At 38.0% G+C, this 19762-nt stretch overlaps 1 protein-coding gene across 1 annotated transcript in view; it reads right to left on the reverse strand.

The window, feature by feature from the left end:
• The window catches only part of mmp17a (matrix metallopeptidase 17a), a 107235-nt gene that overhangs the window by 8802 nt on the left and 78671 nt on the right, over positions 1–19762 (reverse strand). Inside the window, exons 5-9 of the mRNA XM_051677433.1 lie at positions 18822–18998; positions 14967–15069; positions 4694–4776; positions 2559–2711; positions 1758–2015 (exon numbers count right to left, since the gene is read on the reverse strand). Of these exons, the coding sequence (XP_051533393.1) occupies positions 1758–2015; positions 2559–2711; positions 4694–4776; positions 14967–15069; positions 18822–18998 (774 nt within the window). The remainder of the gene's footprint in view (positions 1–1757; positions 2016–2558; positions 2712–4693; positions 4777–14966; positions 15070–18821; positions 18999–19762) is intronic.

Raw genomic sequence — 19762 nt, forward strand, 5'->3', positions numbered from 1 at the left:
GCTCAAAATGTTCATGGAAGTCTCTGCGTGGCCTTTTTCATATAATAAAATGTTTTAGAAAACACATATTTAAGTGAATATTGCAGTTTATTACTATGTATTTTAGGGCTGGGTATTGATACAGATTTCCTGATTTGATTCAATTCCGATTCACAAGCTCTCAATTCATTTAGATTTGATATCTTTTATTTTAGTTTAGTATATTTTAGTAATAATGTCCCTTTTGCCTACGTATAAAAGAAATTCTCTCCCAACTAATGCTGTTAATTATACAGGGGACCTTCTAACTAGGTACATTTTGAAAATATTTATTTTACTAATGATATTTGATTAGTTTTTCATCATTTTAATCACATTTTGGCTTTTTATAAATGATATAAATTATAAATCCATGTATTCAATCAATAAATAAGACATTATATTTCATATATTATTTTTTAGTTAAATGTTAATTGTTTAATTGCATAATTTGTACTATTTACAAGTATTTACAGTGATTTGTTAAACACGTGCTAAAACTGGTACTGTCTCAAAACAAAACCGGCATTTCTGTAAAAAGCATCTGTAGATGAGCGCATGTTAATGAGAAAGGACTTGAATGGCTTTATTTCATCTGTGTCATGCATGATTTGTAGTTTTTGATCAACAGCTGACTGTAGAGAACAGAAAGGGTATTAAAAGAGACATTATTCAATGACAAATGGGTCGTGTGGATCTCGTCTTTGGACACGCATTGCACAATTTTTACTCTCAACACGCAGTGAAAGGATCTCATTGCTGAATACTCCACTACACAATTACTTTTAAGTGAAATGTAAACATTTACCAGCCAGCTGCCAAACACATTTTAGTCACAAATGTGAATGATTTGCTCTCATTGTAGGGGAAGGTTGCGCATAGAGTAAAAGATCGATCTTGGGATTTAAGGATCGATATCGAGATTGTTTAAATGAAGATCGTGATGCATCGGAAAATCTATATTTTTACCCTCCCCTAATGTATTGCTGTATTGGTGCTTATAATAGAAAATAATTCACCATTATACAATGTTCATTTAGTGAAATACAGTGAATTTACTGATATACAGTGTGGAAAACATGCATTGATTATTTTTTAACTAGATTTAAGTTCCTACATTAAACTTTTCAAATCTACTTGGCAATAATGGCTGTTTGATTGAAATGATGGTTCCTTTTAAAGACCATTTCAGAGTAAATACATAAATACTGAGATGAACACCGTTAAAAGGCTGATGAAAATAAAGTCCTATTTTTAAACTACTTAAACTTTATGTAGCTCAGTCTTGTTTCTATTTAACACAACATTTCAAAGGCATACTCTTCATCCTTAAGAGTGAGAATTCGAGAACCACACTGTGCAATAAGTACAATGCTGTACAATTACAGGACATTGCTCCATTCCGCTCACATAGACCTCACAACTGCTGCTATGACAACCAACCAATCAAAACACTTGCTCGGCTAACACCCTCTTCTTCTAAATAAAATCACTATCCATTTCTTCCAAGGCTGATGGTGTTGCCGTATTGTATATGTTCCCTCCACTATGATGTATGCATTGGATTTAAAGATATTATGGTGCATTTCTAAAGTATGAATAATTCTGATGTTGCCTACTTCTCACTTATCTCCATCAGAAGTGAGGGAAACAGGAAATCCTCTAAAATGTAACATTTAGGAGTTCTACTACAATTTCAAACTAATAAAAAGAACATAACTAGGATTTACAGTACTTACTGTCAGACCACCGCATGGCATCATCTAATTGAGGTGGGATTCCTTTCCATAGTGCCGTATCTTTCGGGTAGCCGAGGTCCATGCGTCGCAGGTGGTCATCATATCGCCAGTAACGGTTGTCCTTGAAGAAGTAGGTCTTCTCGTTGTGCAGCCAGACAAATACTGCATCCACCCCTTCCATGGGCAAGCCAAAGTCACTGAGGGGCCGTGGATAGCCTTCCTCAACATTATTGTCATTGAACACCCAATATATCCCTCCTGATGAGGAGAGAGAGAAGAATTTCAACCTCTTAATATAAAGTCGTACAATCCTAAAAGCCTTTTTAACCAGATAATAGAGAGCTTATAAGAAAATGCACATGCTGTGAAATACGTTTAACTACATCTAAATATTTAACACATTTGTTTAACCTCCATGTTAAACAATTTTAAGTTGCATTTGGATTTGAGGACCTCAAACACTTGTATTATATCTTCGGGGAGCAATGTGTGCATTATATTCTACTCTTATTGAAAATGTCTTTTACATATCTCAAGAGCATTAAATTCCAATCATTTAAAGAATTTCCCTACAAGAGAGTGTTTATGCTCCAGGGATACTTTTGCTAAAAAAATATGTTTTTTTATTTATTTATGTATTTATTTTTTATTTTTTTTAAAAATCTTATTAAAGAGCCTTTTAAAGCCGTTCAAGATCTCTTTAAATGTGGAATTACCACAAATGACCAAGTACCATAAATGTAAACAAGACAACAATGCACAACTAGATTTTTACATTTACTGAAGAAATATATAAAATACCTTTAAAGAAGACTATCTTATGGTCTCCAGGCCTCTCGTATACAGCATCCACACTGTCCAGGTTGGGAGGCAGACCCCTCCAGAAACGATGAATCTGTGCTGGCCTTAATGACACCAGGTGTTTCTCACGTGTTAGACGCCAGAAATACTTCCCTGATGAGAGGTTTCAGAGTAAGAGTGCGTGAGTATATGTTTATGTAATCTATGGTGTAATTCTGTGCATGTTGTATAGTGCATGATTGTATAAGAGAAAATTATTAAACAAGCAAAGGAATGTGTGCATGCCCAGGGGCAGTGGGTAGTAGGGTGCCCAGCTGGCAGAACCAGCCAAGAATTTTTATTTTATTGTAACTCTGTAACTTAAAAAATATCAAAATGCAGACAGTGGTGTAATTCACATTAGTGACACAACAGGAAAAGAAAACATTGCACAACATTCCAAGTTCCAGGAACTCTCACTGTCAACATCACCTGTGCATCAGAAATGAATAAAAAAATCCTCTTTGATGGCATGCAAGCAGACCACTATAAACTTTTCAAGTCTGTATAGACACAGAGAGATGTATAACTTATGCCAGGGTTTTTTTTGTTTTTTTTTTGGGACCCCCCAAAAAAGTGTAAAGATGTAAATAAACAAATAAATAATCAAAAATGTAACGTTTAACAAAATTTGACAATATTGTTTCATTCTGCTTTCTAAATAGTGGTTGGAAATCATGTCAGTAATCACAATTTTTTATTGACAGCAATAATTTTTACCAGCAAGAAGAAAAAATCTACACTATGTTTTGTGAAAAAAGTATTTCTAATTTATTTAAATTGTTCATCTCCCCTTCCTTGCAACTAACATACTTTCAAGAATAGATTGTACTTGTGTTGTATCTTTCTACAGAGTTTCTCCCTGCCAATTGCAATTCTCTCCCATAATTGCCTTAAGCTTGCTCACTGGGGATTTTAAGGCATTATTCTCCAAAATGGTTTTGGAACAATATTTAATGTGAAAAAATGCTATATAAATGAATTTGAATTGTAGTTTATTGAAATGTAAAGCCAATTGGCTCCCATGGTGTTAGCTTATAAGTCCTTTGACAAGTAATTGGGTAGCTAATCAACTTGGGTACTCTCTCTTTGACTAACATTTAAATTTGCTCAGTTTGCAAGAAATCCGGTTTTACTGCAGTGCCCTGCGAGAGTTTTCTCTGAAAAAGCAATTTTCTCAGGTGGTTGATGGGGCTTTTTCTTCTAGCAGCTTGCATGGTAAGGTCTTCTTTTGGCAATGACACATAGAAGCAGGTCTATATCAAGGTAAGCAGTAGCCAAATCAGGCACTGGCACACATCACTATCTTATGTAATAGTTTAAATAAATGTCTTGGTGGTAGAACTGCTTGTTTGGGGAGTTATGTTTTGTGTTTGTCCAGCTTCCCTGATTTGTTGGGGGATTGTATCTGTACTCACTGAGGACTTTATTAGGAACATTATGGTCCTAATAAAGTGCCCGACATGGTCTTCTGCTGTTGTAGACCATCCACCTCAAGGTTCGATGTGTTGTGCATTCTGAGATGCTATTCTGCACATAACGATTGAACAGAGTTTTATCTGAGTTACTGTAGCCTTTCTGTCAGCTCTAACCAGTCTGGTCCAGTCAAATGGAGAATCCATTGACCTCTTTCATAAACAAGGTGTTACCATCCACAGAACTGCCACTCATTGGATGTTTTTTGTTTTTGGCACCATTCTGAGTAAATTCTATAGACTGTAGTGCGTGAAAATCCCAGGAGATCAGCAGTAACAGAATACTCAAACCAGCTCGTCTGGCACCAACCATCATGCCACGATAAAAATCACTGAGATAATTTTTTTTCCCCCATTCTGATAGTAGATGTGAACATTAACTGAAACTCCTGACCCATATCTGCAAGATTTTATGCACTACACTGCTGCCACACAACTGGCTGATTAGATAATCGCATGAATATGTAGGTGTACAGGTATTCCTAATAAAGTTCTCAGTGAGTGTATGTGTATGTATATGTTCAAGATCAATATCCTATCAATACATCATACCCACATTAACATACGAGAGTTGTCATGACTAAACTATTGATTCGACCCTGTACTTCTGGGTATCTTTACCTTTGAAAAAGAAGGCCTCCCCTCGAATCTGAGCTACAGCATCAAAGTGGCTGGTGCAGCGGTCAGGGGTGTCGCGGGCTGGTCTGAAAGAAAGAATAAAGAAAATATGAATCAAAGGAGTAAACACTGAAGTCATTGATTTGTAATGGGTGTGAAGGTAAAGCACAGTATTTTTACCACTAGAAGGGTTGAGTGTTTGTGTCTCTGAGCAAGTGAACCACTGGCCACATACACACTGCAGACAAATACAGTTGTCCCTCCTCTACACAGAATTGGCATATACAGTAGTGACATCCACATTCTACAACCAAACTCACTCCGAACAGAATGAAATATACGAGTCCCTCCCAAGTCAAATATACAAACTCTTCTTTTGGTATATCTTGGTGTATATCTATGTATGATTATTTTTGGCCTGCTACACTTGTGCAACCAGTGCCGAATAGCCTGATTATGCAAACCAAGGGAGATGTTATTCCTTTCCTGCAATAGAAGCCTCCCTGAATGCGTTATCCCCTCGGCTAATGACTGACTTAGTACTTTGACGTGGCTGGGTTGCTAATGATGGAGCAATTACAGCGACAGAGCTTCTTTTGTGAGTGGGAAGTCGCCTGACACATTAATAACAAAGATTTTCATTCACAACTTATTAGCCGAGCTCTCGGTGAGGAATACATTACTGACCTTTGTCAAACTAAATCTACCTGTCTATGTCTTATCTACCTGAGACTGAGAGAGAGTTTAGTTAGTTAGTTAGTTAGTTAGTAAGTGATTTTATGCCATGCCAGCTTCCATGGCTATTTTCATGGCAAAAAACAGGTAAAATATGATAAAAGGTAGAGTAATTAAAAACCTATATAAGGTTTTTTTAATTTATTTTTGATAAGAACCCTAAAACTGACTCAGGGTTGACTTTGTTAAAAATCTCTTCAAAAGTGTTTGCTGAGTAAAATAAATTCCTAAAAGAAAAAAAACCAGCAAAATCCAATAAAATATGCTTCAAAGATAGTGGATTCTGACATGCGGTGCATGATGGTGGATCTTCATCTGATATTAAAAACTTATGTGTGAGTCTGGAAAGTCCTATTTGGCAACAAGTGTAAATGATCCGATCCCAGCAATTACTGAAATTAAAGATACGTCTTTTGCCCACTACAGGGTTGATTTCATGCAATTTGTTTGTAATGCATTGATACTATTCTGTTTGCCAATTGTTGATGATGTAAGAGGTTATGGTAGGTTTCAGATCTGAAGGTGGTATGGAGCATTTTTTAAGATCTGTAGAAAGTGCTTCTTTAGCAGCAGAGTCTGCTTGTTAATTTCCAAGGATTCCACAATGGCCAGGTTCCCAGCAAAAGTAAATATTACTATTCTGTGCCCCCAGAGCTGACAATGTGGTTAGAAACTTTACAAGGGCTGGGTTGTCATTTTTGAGTGATGCAAGCACTTGAAGACATGATTTTGAAACTGTTATTTTTAAGAAATTTCTCTGTTGTGTGGTCTTGATGTGATGTGTGGCCTCTGCTGTAAAAGTTGAGCTCTGATTTATTCCACTTTTTTGGTGATTAAACACATATGCAGCCGACACATGATCTCTAGACTTTTATCCGTCTGTATATATAGGTGTGTGTGTGTGATGGAAACATCTCTTTGATATCCAGGAGTTGTTGAATGTATTCATTTGGATGGGTTTCATATTTTTTGTTTATTGTTAAGTCCAGGATTATTATATATATTTTTTAGATTCAAGGGTGGGATACTACAGAAGTATGTCTGTTCCAGTATGCTTAAGTCAACTTTTATGTTTTCTAGATGGGATTTAATCCGTAGACCAGGAGGTTGGATATGCCTCAGTTTTCTCTCATACAGATATGAATATTGGGGTGAGAAGATTGCATGATATGCTGGATTTTCTTTGTTTGTCTTTACTTTTGTTGAGTATTTTAGGGCTAATTTGAGATGCCTGTCCTCTAGAGAAAGTTCATTAGCCTTTATATCTAAACTTTGAATTGGTGATGTTCTGAAGGACCCTAGTGCCAGATATATGCCTTGATGGTGAACTGTGTCCAAAAGTCGAATATACAATTTCCTGGCTGAGCCATACACTATGCTTCCATAGTCCAAGCGTGATCTGACCAGTGTTCTGTAAAGGTTTAGGAGAACTGAGCTCTCTGCTCCCCACTTAGTCTTTGCTAAAACCTTTAAAATATCCATTGCTTTAAAACATTTATCTTTTAAAATCTTTATGTGAGGGATAAAAAACAATTTATTTTCAAAGGATATTCCAAGGAATTTGGTCTCCTTGACAACTTTGATAGAATCGCCATCCATAAATAGCTCTGGGTCATGATGGAGAGAGTGTAACTGTTAAAAAAGCATACAGACTGTTTTACTCTTTGAGAACTTAAACCCGTTGGACACAGACCAGGCCTGGGCCCTATTAATTGTCAGCTGGATTTTCCATTCAGTACTGTTCATGAATTTGCCTCTGTAGCAAATACAAATGCCATCTGCATAAAGGATGCAATGACTTTTGCAATGCTGTTTATTTTGATACTAAAAAGGGTCACTGATAAGATGCTTGCTTGAGGTACTACTAACTCTTGTCTGTGTGGGTCTGATAGGGTTAGTACCTACCCATACTTTAAAATGTCTATTTGATAAAAAGTTTGCAATAAAAATGGGTAGATGTCCTCTAAAACCAAGCTGATGTAAATTCTTTAAAATATCATACTTCCAAGTCATGTCGTATACTTTCTCTAAGTCAAAGAAAACAGCAACAGCATGTTCTTTTCTGATAAAACATCACATACATAACTTTCAAGGCTTATGAGGTGATCTATAGTGCTTCTTACTTTTCTAAATCCTCCTTGAGCATTACTTATAAGATGTTGAGACTCCAGCATCCATACGAGTCATTCTTTAACCATTCTCTCCATGGTTTTACATAAACAACTCGTCAGGGCTACAGGTCGGTAGTTGGTAGGTTCGATATGATCCTTTTCTGCCTTTGGAATAGGAATCATTTTCGCTTCTTCCCAAGAATATGGAACATCCCCTCACATCCAGATGGAGTTAAATATTTTTAAAAGTAAGGACAGGATAGTGTAAGGCCAATTTAAAAAAAAATGTACAGTGAATATTGTCGGGTCCAGTTGCAGTATCATGTGATCTGCTTAAGGCCCGCATAGTGTGCTGCCATAAGTGAAAGGTTGGTTGTAAGTTTCCATATTATTGGATGAAAAGTTAATTTCTTTCTTTTCTTCCTGTGCCTGAATTGTTTGAAAGGCAGGGAGGCAGTTCTCAATAGAGGAGATCTTTTCAATAGTTTCATCTAAGATATTTGCAATTTCTTGTTTTGTAGTTAAGACTGAGTCTTGATGTTTAATATGTTGAATTTAAGGTCCACTGTCCACTGAGTTTTTGATGTCAGGTTGGATACGAACTGTCTCCATCTTTGTTTCTTCACCTCATTTATTACTCTACGCACTTGTGCTCTCTTTATTTTGACATTGATGACATCTTTTATAGCCTTTTTGCAGTTATCGTTGAACCATGGCAATCGTTTGCATTTCGTATTTGGTGAAGTTTTTGGAATGGTATCGTTTGCTATGGAGATTAAAATACTGGTCAAATTTTTAATAGGATCTGGATCATCCTCAGGAACTGCATTGGATCTTTCATAATATAAGGTTTGAAAATCATACCAGTTGGCTTTTTAAGTTGCCATCTCTGTATGCTTGGCACTTCTCCTCTTCCTTTGAAGGTCAAGATTAATGGAAAATGGACACTTACACAGAGGCACAGGGCATGGTTGTTGATAAAGTCCTCAATGTTCTTGTCTTTTGTATTACAGCAATTACTACCCCACAAGGAATTATGGCTATTAAAATCCCCCATAAGTATTGTAGTATATTAGGTGCAGAAGAAAGAACAATTGCCATGCAAAATGACTTGAATCCAGGAAAACCCAACCTTTTAACCCTGGAATTCCTCAAAGCCATAAAACTAAGAGACTGCCAAAATGGCACCCTAAAGTCTGGCATGGCCCAGCTAAATGAGATGAACAACATCTGGCCAATAAAGCGAACAAAGAAGACTTCTCCAAGACCACACACTCCTCAGGGAGTCCCCTCTTGGGTTGCTGATTTGAGATAATTAACAAATGCCAAATGGCTGGCCAAGGAGACTAACCATTCTGTTAAAACAGCAAAACAGCATGATTTAAAACAAAAGGGCCATTGGCCAGAGAGGCCCCTGCAACCTGCAGGACAGTGACATGGGGCAGACTCAGCATGACCTTCTGAACTTCCACAAAGGCACCAAAACTTTGACTCTATGCATGTTGGACAAAGCATACAAGATAATTTTATATCCCAGGCTTAACCTGACACCATACCCTGACAATCATGTTTCTCATAACGTGTAATGTATTATACATGTTGTAAAACCAATGAATTAACCATTATAACTTTTTATCTGACATCCTATTTGGAGCTTTCAGTTTAAGAACAAAGGAAGGAGGTCCCACCCCATTCTTCTCGAAGTTACACTCAAGAGAATGAGATCTGAAGCTGTGAAATTCCAAGACTGGATTTACTAACATTTTACCCTCTTAAATACATGGAACTAACATTGTTCTTGTCTTTCTCATATGTATATCTACCTTAGAGATGGTCATACTACCTCATGTAAGGTTTTCCTGGCTTTAACCATATGATTTATTCTTATTATTCTTGTAATCACTTATCATGAATGTTATTACTATTGCAATTATTATTATTATTCTCATGTTTACTATCATTGAGATTCTTTAGAAATTTCAGGAATGTTTGTGTTAATTATTGTTTGATATATTCAGTTGTATACAAGATATAAAATGTTTGGTTAAAATATGTACTTTTTCGAGCGGGAATTTTTAAGAATCCTTTACACAAAAGATTGTAAATCAACTTTGAAAAGGAAGGAAAGAGTTGACCATGTGACTCTGAAAAGGCAATTCTGATTGGCTCAGGACACCTTTGGGGTGTGACCAGTCTACACTAAAGACTCTGGTACCAAGGAAGAACGCTCTCTCTTCTCCGTTCTTCACTTCCTCTTCAGCTCTGCATCCTCCATGCTCTGGCCCTTGTGGCTTGCAGCCTCGCCCCAGCTCCCCTTAAGTTCTGTGCAAAGTAGAAGTCCAGAAAGGCTCGGATTAAAGCTCAGAGGAAGCCCTTCTCTTCTCTGTGCTACAACACACACACGTGACTGGAGTCACAAGCCTCCTTTGTGGAAGACCTCGCTTCAAAGCCCCGCCTCATCATCCCAGCAACAGACATCCACGATCTTAACAGAGGTCCAAAACATCGACGGAACAACCAGAACTTTCTACAAAGAGCCAAAGAACCAAGCAACGCAAAGAAACGCAAGTATATCTTCAGACTTTGCTGAAAGTGCTGGTGTCTCTCTAGTATAATTAGAGTTACCCAATTGCAAATTGAGTTAGACAGAATTAAGTATCAATGGTTCTTAAGGCATTGTCTACAAACTCCATAAAGTTCATTTTCTCTGTATAGATCAGTTCATTCACCTTCTTTTACAATCTACTCACCAACCTGTTTCATGTTTGTATGTGTTAGATTAGCAATTAAGTCTTGTTTGTATTCAAAGATAATCTGACTGTGGTATATTTTGATAAATAATCTCGTCACTTGATTTTAAAAGATCTTGCTTCAAAGCTCAGAACCATATTTAAAATATGTGTGATATTATTTTCAATAAGCCATGAGAATAGTATTACTCCAATAAGTGAATTAATCATAATTCCCTTTATAAGATAATTCCTTACAATAGAAATTTGAGCAGATACCACGAGACGTTGTATTATGATTTTGATAGTGGAGAATTTTATTCAGACAAATAACCTAATTATTTGTCATTTATCTTTCTTAAGGGTTGTCGAACGTGACTCATTCCATTACAAATTTCCTTACATAATGACGTAGACATACGAACAGTTTAATTTAATTCCTAACACACATATTGTTCCCTACATAATGATGGAGGAATGTGGGCACTTTAACCCATATTGTGTACATTTATACTACCAAAATTTCCTACAGTATGAAGGGGAAAGGAAGCTGCTCCACAAGGTTGTCCAGATCTTGATGCTTTATAGTCATATCCGGTGGAATGTATGCATACTGCGAAAGTGCTGTTACTTGTACAGTGCATCCGGAAAGTATTCACAGTGCTTCACTTTTTCCACATTTTGTTATGTTACAGCCTTATTCCAAAATTGATTAAATTCATTATTTTACTCAATTCTACAAACAATACCCCATAATGACAATGTGAAAGAAGTTTGTTTGAAATCTTTGCAAATTTATTAAAAATAAAAAACCGAAAAAATCACATGTACATAAGTATTCACAGCCTTTGCTCAATACTTTGTTGAAGCACCTTTGGCACCAAATACAGCCTCAAGTCTTTTTGAGTATGATGCTACAAGCTTGGCACACTTATTTTTGGGCAGTTTCTCCCATTCTTCTTTGCAGGACCTCTCAAGCTCTATCAGGTTGGATGGGGAGCGTCGGTGCACAGCCATTTTCAGATCTCTCCAGAGATGTTCAATCGGGTTCAAGTCTAGGCTCTGGCTGGGCCACTCAAGGACATTCACAGAGTTGTCCTGGAGCCACTCCTTTGTTATCTTGGCTGTGTGCTTAGGGTCGTTGTCCTGTTGGAAGATGAACCTTCGCCCCAGTCTTGAGGTCCAGAGCGCTCTGGAGCAGGTTTTCATCAAGGATGTCTCTGTACATTGCTGCATTCATCAAAACATCCCCACAGCATGATGCTGCCACCACCATGCTTCACTGTAGGGATGGTATTGGCCAGGTGATGAGCGGTGCCTGGTTTCCTCCAGACATGACACTTGCCATTCAGGCCAAAGAGTTCAATCTTTGTTTCTCATGGTCTGAGAGTCCTTCAGGTGCCTTTTGGCAAACTCCAGGCAGGCTGTCATGTGACTTTTACTGAGGAGTGGCTTCCGTCTGGCCACTCAACCATACAGGCCTGATTGGTGGAGTGCTGCAGAGATGGTTGTTCTTCTGGAAGGTTCTCCTCTCTCCACAGAGAAATGCTGGAGCTCTGTCAGAGTGACCATCAGGTTCTTGGTCACCTCCCTGAATAAGGCCCTTCTCCCCAGATTTCTCAGTTTGCCAGGCGGCCAGCTCTAGGAAGAGTCCTGGTGGTTCCAAACTTCTTCCATTTATGGATGATGGAGGCCACTGTGCTCATTGGGACCTTCAATGCTGCAGAAATTTTTCTGTACCCTTCCCCAGATCTGAGCCTCAATACAATCCTGTCTTGGAGGTCTACAGACAATTCCTTGGACTTCATGGCTTGGTTTGTGCTCTGACATGCACTGTTAACTGTGGGACCTTATATAGACAGGTGTGTGCCTTTCCAAATCATGTCCAATCAACTGAATTTACCACAGGTGGACTCCAATCAAGTTGTAGAAACATCTCAAGGATGCACCTGAGCTCAATTTTGAGTGTCATGGCAAAGGCTGTGAATACTTATGTACATGTGATTTTTTTCGTTTTTTTTATTTTTAGTAACTTTGCAAAGATTTCAAACAAACTTTTTTCATGTTGTCATTATGGGGTATTGTTTGTAGAATTTTGAGGAAAATAATGAATTTAATCCATTTTGAAATAAGTCTGTAACATAACAAAATGTGGAAAGAGTGAAGCGCTGTGAATATTTTCCGGATGCACTGTAAATTACTATTTAGTGTGATGTATTTGTGTATCACATTTTCTAATTAAAGCAGCTGTTCCACCAGAAGCACGTCTATTGTTTGGACCAAAATAATTTAAAATTGTAAAGTTTTTAAAAGAAAGAGTAGTATCAGGTGACAACTGCGTCTCTTGTAGACAAAAGGCAAGTGGATTTATAATTGCAGCTAATCGTTGCAATTCTGCGAAGTTAGCTCTGAGCCCACTGCAGTCCCATTGGATAATAGTGTGATCCATAATTATGTTAAGGAGCATAGGGATATTACCCCTAGTTCTGCCTTTTGGTGAGTGGCTCCAACTGTGATGGCCACTTTCTTTCATTTCAACATCTTTGATTGCTTTCGTCTTTGTATTCTCATCTTGTGATACTTTTGATTGTGAACATCCTGCTTTTTTTTTTTTTTTTTTAGAATTCTTGTTAATTATTTGGTTTTCTGTTTGTAAGTTCTCGTTGGATTGGCTATGGGTTGATGTAGTTTCATTCTGATTTCCTGCACTCTTTGATCCAGGAGGATATATACCTTTACAGTTACTGACAGTTTGTGGTTTATCCTTTTGCAGCCAGGTCAAATCTATCTGGCAATCCACTGAATTTGTATTTAATTTTCTGGATTTCTTTCTCTTTAATCCACATTAAGCATTATTTTGATGTAGCCATATGTTCTCCTGCACAACTGCAGTATTCGGGTGGCTTCTGACAGCTTTTTTTGTCATGAACCTCCTCTCCACAATTGCAGCAGACATGCTTACTCTTACAGCTGTTTGATCCATGTCCATTCTTTTGACAGTTAAAGCATCTAAGTGGATTTTGTATAAATAAGTCCACTAGAACACTCATATACCCGATTGTGATTCTTTCTGGAGGATGAGGTTTATTGAAGGTAATAATGTAAGTGCCAGTTTGGATAATTCAATCTTCTCTTTTGATTGTCATTCTTTTCACATACATCACTCCTTGAGATTTAAGTTCAGAAGTTATTTCTTCTTCATCTACATCATCCAACTCTCTGGTATGTATCACTCCTTTGCTGTAGTTGAGTGTTGGATGTGAAGAAGTCATTATTATTAAGTCATTAAGTCCAGCCAGCAAATTGGCATGAAGAAGTTTCTCTGAATTAGCTTCCTTACAACATTCCACCTGAATCTGGCCAGATCGCAGTTTCTTCACCTCCTTAACAGTAACAGCTATTCCTGTAATGCCCTTGTGAATGGCGAAAAGAGATAGCTTTGTGATTGGCATATCTGATGATGCAGATTCAATAATTATAAATTTTGGAGATGTACTGTAGTTAGTTAGATGTAGAAGCACATTGATTCTCTGAAGTTCAGTCCATGTCCAGGTCGAAAAGTCATTTTTTGGATGTGTGTTTAATAGCCATTTTTAGCGTATTATGCTTCATCAACCCACCTTGCAGTTCAACAAGGGGATGCACACATCCACAGAAATCCTGCAGATTATGCACCAGGGATACAGGGATGGTATACCTGAGCACAAAGAATGAGAGACGTTCCATCTACTCAACTGACCCTTAGCCAACACCTTCTGGGGATACTGAAAAGATAGTTAAGTTAAGTTAAAGACTTTATTGTCTTTGTACTGCTGTGCAAAACAACGGAATTTTGTTGGTATCCCACGTTCTCAAACATTTACATAAGAAAACAGCATCAGCAATAAATATAAAAATGCAAACAGATAAAAAAATAAAATAAAAAAAAACTATTTAAAATGTGTAGTGCAATTACAAATATAATTTATAAATGGAGACCAGTCAAGAAGTGTTCAAAAGTTGTACGGCTCTAGTAAAAAAACTAGTTTTACCAGGGCATGTCTTGACCAGCCCGATTGATTGGATCGGGCCTTTCCAATCTCCCATCTAGATGAAGTAGAAGCACAGTGTTGAAATAATAGAAGCCACAGAAAACCGCATTTCTCAGGAGCCAGGCTCTCTTCCGTCATGGGTCACAAAACACGGCAAACAAGTCACCTTCTTTTGTCATATTTTACAAGTAGTAGGGGGATGCTAGGACTTTAACTACTCAGGGTCCTTACGGAGAGGTAGATAGTGATGGTATAAGACAGGCAAACTCAAGTACACAAAAATTTATATAAACAACTGTGACACTAGTATGGGAGGCTCAAGGATAATTCACTCTTGCCCAAGGAGTAGACCCTAGCACTATGGAAGGAAGGAGTGTGCCATTGTTCCTTTCATGATCTACCACCACAAAGTTGGGTCCCGTGCGCGTACACGGGAGATGGAGAATGGAGAGGTGCGGGCTACTCTCGAATGCAGCTAAATGCTTGCTTACTAGAGTAAAGAATTGTGTCTAATTGTGTATAATTTGTAATAATTAATGTCTTCATAATAACATTATGAAGTCCAGACATACTCTGTTGAGTGATGGACCACTACCTCTGCTATTCAGAATATACAAGACACAGTGACCAGAGGAATGTGTGTTTTGTGGGTATGAGATTCTTCACTCACGGGACTGTGGATCTGTTTTGTGGTAGGTCGAGCAGGACAGGAGGTTCGGCTGTTTGAGAGGGGTCATCTGGCTGCGCTGTGTGCGATACCGAGTCCCGAACACCTGGCAAAACACAATGAAGGTCAAGTCGAGCTTGTACAAAACCATGTTTGAATAAACATCAGCAAGGAACACATATTAAGAAGACTCTTTAAACTCTTAACTTCTGGACAAACCCTTTTACACTCGAGAAATTACTCAAAGATTGATAGATAACAACAAATTCTCATAAAACGAGCTTTGCGAAACTACTACAGGGTGTTCTGGGTGATTGCAACGGCATTGCTAGGTGGTTCCTAGGGAGTTCTGGGTTGTTATTAAGAGGTTGCTTATTAGTTCAAGTCTAAAGGGCCTACCCCAAAGTCTTATAGTATTCATGTCTCTAGATATGCTGCACTACATAGGCAAAACACAGTAAATACGGCAACACTGAAACTGAGAAAAAATAGCCTGTCTTTAACAGGACAGATCCTAATCTGAGAGACCCATTTTTGGTCAATTTAAATTGTAATGCACGACACTTTCAGATTAAACTATACATGTATGTATTAAACATTATTAAGTGTTTGGCCAGCGTTCAACCTGCTACTTTGAACAACAGCAGATTGACTATTTGCTTGTCTTCAAGCCTGTCTCTATCCCCATCTCTTTGCCTCCCACCCAGTGTGATTGAACAGCGGTGTGTGGCATTATGCATGTTGATCAGAGAGGCCAAAACCATGGTGATGACCGATTAATCCCTGTGCTCCTCTTCTGGCTCAACACAGCCGTGTAATTAAATCAATAGTCCCCCAATATGAAGCAAACCCTTCTGTTCTCTGATCAAGCCTGGTTTGGGGCCTGCTTTTTTGCCTAGTGGGATCACATAAAAGGGCGGTCCATAGAGGGGGCATGTGGCGCCAATTAGTGCAACTTCAGCAGGCACTTCAGCTGTGGACAAAGAAATTTGACTGGGTGGGGTGAGAGGTTGGCTGAAAGGCAAAGAACTGAGGAGAGAATTCATAAAAAAAAAAAAAAAAAAAAATTGTGCCCGCTGATAGTGTTGTTTATTTGCAAACGCTGTCTGCATTGTTTTGGGCACCTAATTTACAAAAGTAATAACGTATAGCAGGTAAAAAAAAAATCTGTTCTGAACACTATCTGGCATACTTTACTGGGAATGTACAGTGTCGCTCCACCACTGTGATCCAGACACCTGAACTGGATTTTTAAAATACAGAAAAGTGCACATCTACACTGTGCCTCTAAGGCCACTGTGAGGAACTCAACATGGAGGCGAAGGTAGAATCCATATGCAGGAAGTTTATTAAACACAGCAAACAAATCCAAAACACAGGGCAGAGATGTAATCGTTGAAGCAGGCAAAGTAGTCGTTATCAAATAATCAGTCCAACCAGGCAAACAGAGCAAAACAGTAATCCAAAAATCAGTAATCCAATAAAGCAGGCACAATGGTCATAACAAGAAAGCAATAAAACAGGCAATGGGAAAAACGCTTGGTAAGACAGTGAAAATGGCAATACTTCGCAAAGTAACAATGGAAAGGCATGGCTATTTATGTAGTGCAAACAGAAAGTCACCATAGAAGAAACAGTTCAATGTTAGTATTCGGGAGAGGGCTCCCTCTGGTGGTCGGCTGAATGAATACCAGCCTCATTCATTACAGCCACATCCACACTAATATGTTTTCGTTTCAAAACTCTGTTTTCCGTTCATAGTTAGGAATCATAGTTTTCCAAAGTATGCAGCACAGGAGAGCATTTTTGAAGTATTTTGTTTTTGGTAGAGGAAAACGCTGGTCTAGTGTGGATGAAATTTGTAAATGTGCGTTTTCAACCGAAAACCTATTAATGTGGACAAGGTCTAAAAATGCTTAGCTACTGTATATGCCAATTCTCCTGATCATCATTTGATGAATTAATGTATTTTCAGAAATTTAAGTAAAAAAAAATGTGTCATCCGAAAGGTCCTGTGACTAGTCTAATGTTTCCATTGCAAAAAGTTATTTCTTTGCAATTATTTTTTCCCCCCATAATTTTTAATGGCTGTTTTGGTACTTTTTTGCACACTAAACTGCATGTGGAAATGTTTTAGCAATTACAGGCTAATAATAATAATAATAATAATAATAATAATAATAATAATAATAACAACAATTCAATACTTGCAAAGATGCTTTTTAGGGGGTGGCCCACAAATCACTCTTGCCTGTGTCACAATAAGAAGTATATCCGGCCCTGTCCACACTAATCTGTTTTCGTTTGAAATCACCGTTTTCAGTTTTCAATCGTCAAGTATGTGGTACTAGAGAGGGCATTTGAAAGTGCCCTTTTTCGGTGGAGGTAAACACCGTTCCACTGTGGATGAGAGGCGTAAATGCAGAAAAATCAATGCATTTTCAAACAAAAACATATTATTGTGGACATGACCTTCATTTACAGAATTCTACAATTAGATTCAACTGAATAAAATACAAGTGTGTTTGCGCTGAAAAGAATCACAATGACTTTATACAAATAGACATGATGCAGCACTATATCAGTGCATATAGCGTCCTCTGAAATTGGACTGTGTGTAGTTAGCAAATAAGACTTTTTTTGCGCTGAAATACTATGCCACCAATGTTTAGTGAATTCACCCATCTGTTTACTGTTGACAGATTACAGCATCAATCTGTCCATTTTGTTATGCATACTGTGCCTTTGATTTGTCTCTGCTTGTCACTTTCAGCTTCTTCAGCAACGATCCCAAGGCATCTAAGATTCACACAGTGATAGCAGGGTGTCTGTATTTGATTGAGGATCTCTGCTCACACAATCTGACACAGTGTCTGTTTTTTTGACTCACTGATGGAGGGGGAGGAGGTTGAGAGGGTCCTCGCTGCAGAATGTAGCATGATGACGTAGAGGATCTAATCCTCTGCGTAGTAGATTTTGGTGACGTAGTGGTTTTAATGCGCATGCGTATTCACATTTAAATGTTTTGTGTCATTACTGTAGCATACTTAACGGTCATTAATATATTTATTCATATATAAAATAAATAATTATATATTAATAAAATAAAACCTAAATCGCAATAAGACGTTGTGGGATTATTAAACCGCAAAGGGCTACAATTTAATTAAATTCATAAATAGTATGATCACTCTGCTCACTTCAAAGTTTATGCAAGCTGGTCTGTCCTGTATTGTGAAAAAACATTAATACAGTGTTTCCTGAGCGGTTCTTTGCTTCACACAACTCCATCTCGTGCTCAGAGTGACAGATGTGCTCCGAGTTCGGTTCTGTTTGCTTACGTGCGCTGAGCTCCAGATTCACTTTAATCTCACTTTGCAAATTTCCAAACATGTTTGGCTGCTACATGTTAATCTACAAATACAAACAATACACCTCATGGCAGGGGTATTTACATATAGCTGAGAAGATGTTAAAATGAGGTGCACACTTTTGTGTGTAATGTGAATATATTGCTTAATTTATATGGTTTTTTTATGTGGGTGAAGAGGAAAAACTAGTTCAAGTAATTAACAAAATCCATGGTTATGACAATTTTTAAAAGCTAAGCTGTATTAAACAAATGTCTCAGTGTAATACTAAGTAATATACTACTCAGTGTAATGCATAAAAAACAAAAAATCCACAACATCACCAAAATCCACTATGCAGAGCATTAGATCCACTACTGTATGTCATCGTGATACAGTCTACAGCGAGGAGTACTTGAGGAGGTTTGGGAGGACTGAGATAAGGAAAGGAGGAGAGAAAGAAGGAGGGGAAGAAACCATACGTGACAAAAAGGGCAACCATTCTTACCGTAAAGCTGCCAGACACGAACTTTGTCCTCGTATGGGAGGTTGTACTTGAGCGGGTCGCCCACTGGCCCCTGGTAGTATGGCCGCATGATAGACTCAATAGCAGAGATGTGAGCGAGCCCTATGGCATGGCCAAATTCATGCACTGCCACTGCGAACAGATCCATCCCGTGGGAATCTGAAGGGAGAGGATTGAACAAAGAGCCCAGAGAATGTTGGTCTCAGAGTACTTGATAAGAAATGTTCAAGAGTTCATACTAACAATCCCTGATTTTTTATTGTAGCTTTGATATCTTAGCAAATCTGAACCCAGTTTGAGGCACTGTTGAGATCTCTTTTGAAACTCACAAGAGATTACTGGGGTCTTTTTCTCAGAACAATCTGAGAAACTGGAAACTTCATCAAAAGTCCTCATTTGCATTCTATGCTATCTAGGAAAGATCTTTTGTGTTTTTTCTTTCTGAACCTCGATTACCTTGTTTCATAAGGATGAAGACATCCAGTGCAATTATGTCCTCGAAATCACAGTGATTCAGTTGGGAATAGTTCAAAATGTCCAGCTACACTGTTGTTTTCAACACAATGAGCTTGTGATTGATGAGGAGGACTGTGAGATTAAATATTACCTCTTTCATTATCCCTGCACTCGTTTTAGTACAGACAGATCTGAGCGACGCAACCAGCCAAAGAAACATTCACTCTTTTCTGTTAAATAGCCCAGAGAGATGGCAACATAAATGTAGTCAGTGCCAGAAAAGTTTCATTGGAATCGTTGGAATGGGGAGAGAGAGAGAGAGAGAGAGAGAGATAAAAAAATATAGAGAGATCTACAGATAGACTGAGAGAGAGAGAGAGAGAGAGAGAGAGACTCATTAGGGCCCTGAAGCTGAAGCTGTGAAAAAAAGCCAAAAACCGTGACAGTTCCCTTGCTCTGCAGGTTTG

This window comes from Myxocyprinus asiaticus, chromosome 38 (genome assembly GCF_019703515.2).
Source record: "Myxocyprinus asiaticus isolate MX2 ecotype Aquarium Trade chromosome 38, UBuf_Myxa_2, whole genome shotgun sequence".
NCBI lineage: Eukaryota > Metazoa > Chordata > Actinopteri > Cypriniformes > Catostomidae > Myxocyprinus > Myxocyprinus asiaticus.